The sequence below is a fragment of the Molothrus aeneus genome, chromosome 17 (assembly GCF_037042795.1).
Source record: "Molothrus aeneus isolate 106 chromosome 17, BPBGC_Maene_1.0, whole genome shotgun sequence".
In the NCBI taxonomy this organism is placed as follows: domain Eukaryota; kingdom Metazoa; phylum Chordata; class Aves; order Passeriformes; family Icteridae; genus Molothrus; species Molothrus aeneus.
Genome location: NC_089662.1, coordinates 10,125,024 through 10,135,137, shown reverse-complemented (window position 1 = coordinate 10,135,137; position 10,114 = coordinate 10,125,024). Strand labels below are relative to the sequence as shown.

Sequence of the window (10,114 nt, the reverse complement as noted above, 5' to 3'; positions counted from 1 at the left end):
GCAGGGCTGGCCTCAGGCTGGACCAGCCCAGCTCCGTAAAAGCCAAGTGAGGACAGAAGGGAGAACCTGCCTGTGCAAACATTTTGTGGAAAGGGGGAGAGAGGTTGGTCCCTGCCTGGAGGACAAGCTCTGTGCTCAGCACCCTGCCTGTGAGAAACAGAGCTGCCTGAGAATCCTTCTCGCGTGGCTGAGGCAGGTTTGAGAAGGAATTATTAGAACTTACTAAATTAATTAGCTGGTAGAAATGTGCTGCTGAGGCCTTTCCTGATGGGAGCACTCAGCCCATTTTTGGGGTGGTCCCCACCAACTTTTGGGGTAGTACCTACCCCGTGCACTTTTAGGAAAGGAGAGGTTTGGCCAGTACAAACTGCACCAGCCTGTTGAAGTGCTGATTGTAGATCAACAGCCACATTATTTCCAGGTACCTGCTCTTTCAGTTTGCAATTAGAATTAGTTTTAAATTATATCTCTTGATATTCCTTGCCAGTGCTTGGCATGGAGGGAAAGTGGAGGAGGCAGCACATGGAGCACTCAGGAAGAGCTGCTGGGGCAATTCCCTCCTTGTAGCCGTGCCTGAGCATCTCCTGAGTGCACAAAGATGAGGCAGCAAAACCCAAACCAGAGCATTTCTGCAGACAGCTATTGATATAAACGTGCACATCCACACTGCAAAATTAGACCAGCAGATGGGTATCTTGTTTGTGGGAATAGCAACAGCTTTTCACCAGGCCAAAATGAAGTTACAGCACCAGAAGGGACAATAACTCTTCGTTACAGATGAAGATCCCAAAGGAACTCGCTCACTGCATCTGTGGGAGAGCTGCTTTAGTCCATAACTGTGGGTTTGTGGTTTAATCATGGGGCTCTGAGCTCCCCCAGCCTGGGGGTTGAGGGCTGGGGACAGCCAGGAGAAGGTTTGCATCCCAGCTGCAGCTCTCCTTCAGTACACCCCACCAACTTACCTCATGTCCCACTCTCCTTTTCCAGGATAAATACTCTTGATCCACCCCAAGACCTTGTCCAAGGCTCAGGAGCAATTGGGGAGACCAGCTGGGAACAGCAGCTCTGACAAACTCCTCTCAACTAATAGAAATTTCCTAATAGAAGAGCCTAAATGGAAGGAACATTGGTGTTAAGAGATAATTAGTCATTCTCTAAACTAGAGTGGGATGAGTGCCGGAAAATATTTCTCTCTGAATTGGTATGAATAACATGAATAAATAAATCTGATTTTGGTTAGTCTTCCATGGCGCTCTTATTGGATGGATGTGAGAGGAGCAGAACTGGGGGGAATATTTACCCTTGGTGGATGGCTGGGGAAAGTTTGCTGTTGTATTCATGAGATTATTTGATTGACTGAAGAATTAGATATCTTTCAGCTAGGTAAGAGCCTGGGTGAACACAGAGCCCACTGGCTCTTGGAAACAAGCTACTCAGCATCTGCTAAGGAATAGGAAAAATTATGGCCATCTTTGGATAAACCAGTGATGCCCTGAGTGGGATTTTCCTCCATCTCCTCTCTTCATTTTTAAAGATTTTTCTCTCTGAGATGAGTGAGTGGACAAACAGCTCACCAGAGATTTACAGGGTGGCTGAAAGGGTAACCCCATCACAGACCACCCATCCTTGGGGAACCTTTCCCTGGGGAGGATCCATTTGTCACCTTCAGCATCACCACAACACCTCCACGGCCCGTGTCCCAGCAACAGGGAAGCTCATAGAGGACCCCACATCCCCAAATATGAAGATATTAAGGGAAAAGTCACTGATAGGGACCAAAGCAAAGCAGCTGTGCCATGGCACTGAGGGTGCCCTAGCAGGTCAGGGCACGGGTAGGTATTTATAAATGTGTTTTCCCCTTCATTTACAGGCATTTATCCCAGCAGCAGCAGGAGCTGAGTGGATGTTTGGGAATCATCAGTACCTGCAGTTGTACAGGAGAGTCAGAGCAGCCCTGATCCCTCTCCTCACCCTGTGGGGATGCAGGAGGGGGCTCAGCCCCCCGGGCAGCCCCTTACCAGCCCTCAGCTTCCAGCCGTGCCCGGCTTAGAGAGGGATGTGGGGCAGTCTCAGTGGGGAGTGGCTGCGCAGCCCGGCCCGGGACCTCCTCCCTCCCTCTCTCCCTACACGGGCCGGGCTCTGGGGACCGGGCTGGGGCTGCAAAACCCCTCTGGGCAGCGGGGCCGGGGCACGGCGGTGAGCGGCGGGGAGGGCGCGGCGGTGCGGGGCGGCCGGTGCGTGTGTGCCGGTGTCCCTGTGTGTGTGTGCCGGTGTGTGTGCCGGTGTGTGTGTGCCGGTGTCCCTGTGTGTGTGTGCCGGTGTGTGTGCCGGTGTGTGTGTGCCGGTGTGTGTGTGCCGGTGTGTGTGCCGGTGTGTGTGTGCCGGTGTGTGTGTGCCGGTGTGTGTGCACCTGCACCGGGCTGTGTGCGAGTGTGCATGCCGGGGTGTGCGTCCGTGTCCCGGTGTGTGTGCCCCGGTGTCCCTGTGTGTGTGCCGGTGTGTGTGAGTCTGTGTGTCCCGGAGTGTGTGTCGGTGTCCCAGTGTGAGTGTGCCTGTCCCGGTGTGTGTGTCGGTGTGTCCGTGTCCCGGTGCGTGTGTCCGTGTCCTGCTGTGTGTGCCTGCCCCGGTGTGTGTGCCGGTGTCCCGGTGTGTGTCGGTCCGTCCGTGCCCGTGTCCTGGTGTCCCGGTGTGTGTGTCGGTGTCCCGGTGTGTGTGTCGGTCTGTCGGTGTCCCGGTGCGGTGCGAGGGCTCGGCGCAGCACACACACACACAGACACAGACACACTCACACAGACATTGGCACACACACAGAGACACAGACACTCTCACACACAGAGACACAGACACACACACAGACATACACAGACACACACACACACTCACACACACACACACACACACACACACACATACACACACAGACATTCACACTCACACACACACACTCACACACACAGAGACAGACACAGACACTCACACTCACACCGTGGTGTGCGGGGGAGCCGCAGGGAGGGAGGAGGGATCCGGGGCCGCTCGCACCGGCACCGAGCGGGGGGCGCGTCTCGCCCTCGCACACGCGCGGCAGCCCCGGGACCGCCGGCTCCTCCCGCCGCATTAAAAGCGGCCAAGTTCCGCGCCGGGGGCAGCGGCGGCTCCGGGCGGTGCTGCCGGGGATGCACCCGAACGCCACGGCCCCGGCCGTGCCCGCGGGGCCGCTGCAGCCGCAGCCCAGCTATGCCAACGCCAGCAACCGCTCCGACCTGCTCCCCAAAGTGCCCGACGAGGAGGACCTGGACGTCAACACCGACATCTACTCCAAAGTGATGGTGACCGTCATCTACTTGGCTCTGTTCTTGGTGGGCACCGTGGGCAACTCCATCACGGCGTACACGCTGGTGAGGAAGAAGTCGCTGCAGAACCTGCAGAGCACCGTGCACTACCACCTGGCCAGCCTCGCCTTCTCCGACCTCCTCATCTTCCTCCTCTGCATGCCCATCGAGCTCTACAACTTCATCTGGGTCCATCACCCCTGGGCTTTCGGGGGGGCCGTTTGCAAGGGCTACTACTTCCTCCGGGACGCCTGCACCTATGCCACGGCACTCAACATCGCCAGCCTCAGCGTGGAGCGCTACATGGCCATCTGCCACCCCTTTAAAGCCAAGAGCATCATGTCCCGCAGCCGCACCAAGAAGTTCATCAGCTGCATCTGGATCGCCTCCTTCCTGCTCGCCATCCCCATGATCTTCACCATGGGGCAGATCTACGGCAAGGACCGGGATCCCGACTCCCTCATCTGCACGGCCATCGTGGACACCTCCACGCTCAAGACGGTCATCCAGGTGAGGAGCCTCCTCCCGCGGCTGGCCGAACTTTGCGGAGCCGGGCGGGGCAGGAGGGAGAGGTTGGAGCGGGCTCCGGCTCGGGATGGGATGTCCCGGCCATGGGATGTCTGGAACGGGATGTCCCGGGCAGCCCTGGCGGGACGCACCGGCCCGGGGTGCGCTCAGGAGGGATTTGTGGGGGTCTCGGCTCTGCCCGCTGCTCCCCTCCTGCCCCGCCACTCTGAGCAGAGACCTTGCACCGGGGAAAATCCTGCTCCGTGCTAAATCCGGCCCCTTCCCGTGCCCGGAGCCTCCCGTGTCCCGCTCCGCAGCTCCTGGTGGCCGATCATGGCCAGAAACCCCCGAATTTCCACCCTTTCCCCGCATTTTCTGCATCTCCCCCCCCTTCTGCTGGAAAGCGGCCAGCAAGTTCAGGGGAAATAAAACCCTCTCTCCCCGTTCTTTGTGTTGATCCAGAGCCGTTTTCTTCAGTGTAGTGACAGCTCCTAATTTCAGAAAGTTTTGGACACAGGGTGTAGCACAGGCTTCTGAAAAGGAGCTGCATGGTGGAAGCCAGAGGCTGCTATTTTTGCAGTTTTGGGGAAATCTGTAGCTGGTTTTAGCAGCCCCTCCTGACTTCAGCACGGCTTTGCTGCTCTCCACACGGTGCTAAATCCAACACACCCATGCGTGGAAGGGATTTCAGCATCAACACTTGCCGTGCTCCAGTGCTCCGGCGGGTTGAGGCATTTGTTTACTGGAGCATTAAGCTTGAAAAATGTAAGAGACACGGAAGGAGGGACAGAAGAGAGCAAGACACCAATCTCCATAGCCCCTTGGCTGCCAGGCTTGCATGTGATAGCTGCTCAATTTTTCATTTGGAACATGAATTTCAGGTGGGGTTAATCAGCGGGCAGCTGGAATTTAAAGCTGCATGGGTACTGAAGTTGCTGGGATGTTCCCACACTTGAAGGGAAGGAACTTAAATGGAAATGAATCAGAACCATTCCTTCCCACTAAAAGCAGGTGAGGGTATGTGCATTTAGATTTAAGACCAGAGTCAGTAAATGTTTAGACATAACTCTCCCAGTTTCCCCTTTGTATTGTTCAAGTAAACCAAAATCAAGCCCTAATAGAAGCCCTGGATTTCCTCTGAATTTTATCACGATCCCTAACTTTCATCTGAGGTGGTGAGGGCTGCCTTTCTCCTGTAGATGCCTGGAAGGTTTTGTCAGTGGCAGCCCAGTGTACTTAACCCAAATTCTCTGCTCTCTGAGGAGGCTGGGCCATCTGATTTGAGAACAATGGGACTGAAATGCATTATTTCCACTCATCTTCCTTCTAGGATTAAACTGATGCTCGTTGTTACCATGGCAGGGCTAAAACCAGAGGATTATTTCCTAGCCATATCTTTGGAGATTACACTTTAAACAATTCCCAGTGTACCTTAGACTCTTGCAATTATTCAGGCTATACCTTGTCCCATTAGCCAAGTCAGGAGTAGGAAGACATGAATATATTGTGTGTATCTGAAGTTCACCTGTGGGCTTTTCCTCATATATATATCTTTAATTAACTAGTGGATTAATTTAAAAGTTAAAAGAAAGAGGCAGCTGTTGGGGGAGAAGGAAGGACCAAACCCCAAACTGTGCCAATCTGTTCCTTCTCGGGGGATCTGGCTGCAGAAGCGGCTTTGCCAAGCCAGGAAGGTTGTTTCATGGTTTCACTCCATTCCTCTGAGCACAGGGAAGCATCACACAACGTGAGGCAGGGCCCTGGGCCGGGGAGGGCTCTGGAGTGAATAAGCAAAGCAGCTGCAAGTCAGGTTTGAAGTGCGTTAATGGAAACCATGGCACAGCGTGTGAGCCGGCCCGAGCTGCGCAGAGGTTTAAAAAAAGACAAATGATGGAAGAGCCAGGAGAGAAAGGGCAGTGCTGATGTGCAGTGTGACGTGCAGAGGTCTTGCTGGGTGGCAATCTGGAGCCCTGGTCTTTCGTGGTGGGTTCAAGCTGCTTTAGAGCATCTCTGCATCTCTTTGAATTCATTTTCTGTCTTTAAATTAAGGAGAGCAGTGATGCACTTGCTCGAGCTGGCAAATCACTTGTAATAAATCACTCAACACATTTCACTCCTATTCCTGTTTGGCAAACTGTCTAAAGCAAACTGGCATTTCTTTTTTGGAAGCCATTAGTTCTCCAAGTGGTTTTATGTGTTGACTGATTGAAAGAAGTTCAAGTTCTGTCCCAGAACAGGGCATTGTAACCATTTGTACCCTCAGAGACCAGTGTGATCTAGGGTTTTGCTGGGATCATTACAGGAGAATGATCCTCTCTGAACTGGAACAAGCTTCCTGGAAAAAGTATTTCACAGAATCACAGAATATTCTGGATTGTAAGGGCCTATTTGATTGTAGTAATTCAACATCTCTGGTTTTGAAAAAGTTCCTCTGTATTTGCTTTGAGTATTCAAATTTTAGTGGACATTCTTGAGTGGAATTAGACTGAATGTGAACAATCAGGATTCCTTGTAAGAAAAATAAAAAAAGTAATTATTCAAACAACATTCATGAAATTTGGTTCTTGCATGTATTAACCTGCACCACTTAAGCTCCACAACAACTCTAAGAGGTAATGACTGATATTCTTCTAGCAATTACAAATTGTTCAGGGCAGCACATAATCAGGAAGAGCAGCAGGTAAGGCATTCTGCAGGGTGACACTGTGTGTCCCCACCATCCCTACACCAGGCACACCTCACCTCTTGCCATCGAGGCATAAAGCCCTGTGTGGGCTCTAAAATAGAATTCTTAGAACTATTTCCCAGCTTTGCTCATCACTGTCCTTGCAGCTGCTTTAATCAGCCTGTGGATCTGGTTTATTATGCATTCTCCATTGCCAAGTTTTCATGTTGCTTCTGCCAGTCAGGGATGTCTGCTTTGGATTTTGGCATCCACGTGGGATCTGGTACCAGGAGTAAGTTCCATTATAGCCACATTATTTAGGTCTAGCAAACCCTTTAGCTGGCAGACATCCCCCGAAAAGCACTGCTGCCAGTTTTGGGTTCTTTTTCCACATAGATTAAACACTTCTTAAAGCCATACAAGTAAATTCATGTTTTCATGGCACTTCAGCTGGGGGAGGCTTTAAATCTCCCTGTTGTGGCAGCAATAGATATGAGAGTTCTGGGGCAGGATGAGAGGTTTTCCTTGTTCATTTTTGAGTCTGTGCCTGTGGGGCTGGCTCTGGAACCAACTTCCTCAAACCGGGATCCCACTGAGTGTCCTGATCTTACCATGTGCAGCCCTGTGTGCCATAAACATTGCACAGCCTCAGCCCTGATGTTCAAAAAGCTCTGAATTTTACTGGTCAGATGCAGTGCAAATTGATTTTCCTGCTTATTACTTTCTTATCTCATCCCTGCTTTCTGGAGAGGTTCACAGCAGAACCTGGGGAAGAGGGGAAGCTGAAGGAAACGCCTCCAATCCTGGTGCACTGTCAGTCCCCACACACAGAGCTCCCCAAACTAAAACCCCTGGATTTCACCCTCCAATCCTGGTGCACTGTCAGTCCCCACACACAGAGCTCCCCAAACTAAAACCCCTGGATTTCACCCTCCAATCCTGGTGCACTGTCAGTCCCCACACACAGAGCTCCTCAAACTAAAACCCCTGGATTTCATCTGAGCCTGGGCTGGGCACAAGGGGAGCTGGGTGTCAGCAGCTCCTGGCCCCCCAAAATTCCCAGGGGAAGGTGTTTTCCCACTGGTGTGGCACAGCCTGTGCTTGGATGGCTCTGCTGCAAAGTGTCCCCCAAGTCACAGCAAGTGCCTGGAGAGTGTCTGACACATGCTAATGTTTGATTTGCACAGACAGCTGGTGTGATCCCATTTATTAAAACACATGGCAGCAGGCCCTGCTCCTCCAGAAACTGCCACAGCTCCGGCAGCTCCAAGTTGCTCATTTGTGAGGGCAGCACTTGGGGAACTCCTCTGGCCCTCCTCACCCTTTGGGAGGATCTCTGTTCCACGTGGATCAGCCCAGCCTGCATGGCTGCAGCTCCCCCATCCCTCCAGAGCCCTTGTTTATTATGTTTTATAAAGGCTGCTCACAGTTTGGATGATTTGTAGAGTAAATAACTCTGCACACTAAACAACTGTTTGCCCAAGTGGCTCCTCAGGTTTATTTCTGCCTACATTTCTTCACACAACGCCTTTGAAGGGACCTGCCAAAGAGCCTCAGGTGTGAAGGGCATGGAAAGGAAGGACCAGGAGTCTTGACATCCATTGCCATGCTCTCTACACATTCTTTTAAGATCATCTATTTGATTTCCATTTGTGTGAGGGGCTCACAGAGTTATTAATTCCATGTATGATGTTGCAAACGCTCCCTTGCACTTTCCCCTGGTGAGGAGCACCTTGGCAGGGTGGTGGGATGTGCTCACTGCTCTGGTGCTGTGGAAGGCAGGGCCCTGCCCACCGTCAGATCTGTGATGCAGGGTAAATAAACATGACAAGCATTTCTCCATATTATGTGAAAATAGCAAGCCATAAAACCAAGTGGCTGAATTCTCTCCAGGTTTGCTGGCAAATCCTATCAAGGATTAGTCAATACTCCAGGAATCCTTGTTTATACTGGTATTGACTGAAGGAATTGAAGTTGATTTCTCTTCCTTAAGTCACAGCCAAACTCCTACGGTGGCTTTTAATAACAGAGCTGTTCTAAATCACTCACTGCTCCAGACAAGTCCTGGGTGCCACTCACCCCTCACAGATGCCACCTTTGTGGCAGGACTGTGTCCCATCAGGTCGTGGTGCTGCCACACCCTCAGGGAGACAAGAAAATGAGGATATTGGTGTGTAAATGTGCCTGGATCCATCCCCACAGTGGTGGAGAGGGACCCCAGCAGCAATCCCATCTACTGTGGTGGGAGCATCCCTAAAATGCTGCCTTTTTTTCCAGGGCTATTCAGGGAAGCCAGGGCTTTAACTCAGCTATGCACGACAGCCCAGCCTGCCTAATCCCAGCCCGTTTACACCCTGCTCTGTCTCGCAGCTAGATCTAATTTAAATAAGCTCTTGTGTTCATTGCTTTACATAACCACTTTGCCTGCTGTGTTTTGCCAGTTCTTACATAATTTCTTGTCTTTTCCCCCCCCCCAATTGATTTTAATTCACTTGATTTCTTTTTCCCTCCCCCTTCCCAAGATGTCAGCTGGAGAGATAATAAAAAAATGAGGAAATGTGGCCGATTGATTCAGCTCTTAGGTTTTCCTTTTACCAGCAGCTAGTGAAGGCAGAAGACACAAAGATAATCTTGTAGTTGCTTGTCCCAAAGGAAAAAAAAATCCAAAAACCTTCATCTGCCTTTAATCTTTCAGATCATTTAAAACAGCCATTTAATTGTCATCTCCCTGCTTCCCCCCTCCTTTCCCTTGAAGACTTTCACTCTTGTCTCTGTGCAGCATCTGCTCCAGACTCACAGATGGCTTTTTTTGCTTCCTGACGTTTAGAAAAGCTTCTGTGTCCTGCCCGAGGCAGGCAGGATGTGCAGCACCCCCTCTGTGGGACACAGGGGTGCCTGGGTGGGGAATTTGGGCTTCCATGGTGTCCCCATGGCTTTTGCCCTGCTGTGAAGTTGCCCCTTGCTGAGGGCCAGGGGACAGAGAGGGAGCAAAGGTGGCTGAAGGGGCTGGGGGACGTGGTGGGAAGTCTGAGCCTTAAAGCTGAGAGCATTAAATGAGCCAAACCCATCAGTCCCAGAGCTGACACCTCTCCTTTCCCTCCCATTAAGCAGATCAATCTGGGTTTTTACATTCCCAGGCTGTCTGGTTGCCCTCCAGGCCAGGCCACTCTCGCTGTGAGAAGCTGGAGATGCCTGCAGTGCCCAAATGGGGATGTCACTCAGGGCTCCAGTGACATCTCCCCCGTGGCTTGCTTCCCATGCACACCATTTCTCCTGTCCAATTGCAAATTCTCTTAGGTGTGGGGTTCAGAAAACCCCAGACATATAATGATGATGATAAATCAGTTGAGCTGATGAATTATTTGGGGAAAAAAGTGCTTGGGTTTAGAAAAGGTGGTGGTGGTGGAGTACTGACCCTGGCTGGGGAGCACATTTCTGAGCTGACAGTTCATTCCCAGGGTTTTTCTGCATTCTCTTGTTTTCTGTGTATGGGAGGAAAATAGTGAGACAAGTTTGTATCCCATTATTCAGGTGCCTTGTCTGAGAAGGTCCATCCTCCTCCTCCTCCTCCTCCCTTCTGGGGGTACCAGGAACTCATCACCCCCCCCTGCTC

General features: G+C 51.7%; 1 protein-coding gene across 1 annotated transcript in view; it reads left to right on the top strand.

Moving 5' to 3' along the window:
* Positions 1–3,136: 3,136 nt before the first annotated feature.
* The window catches only part of NTSR1 (neurotensin receptor 1), a 55,330-nt gene continuing 48,352 nt past the window's right edge, over positions 3,137–10,114 (top strand). Inside the window, exon 1 of the mRNA XM_066561676.1 lies at positions 3,137–3,839. Coding sequence (XP_066417773.1) covers positions 3,174–3,839 — 666 coding nt within the window. The 5' untranslated portion in view covers positions 3,137–3,173. The remainder of the gene's footprint in view (positions 3,840–10,114) is intronic.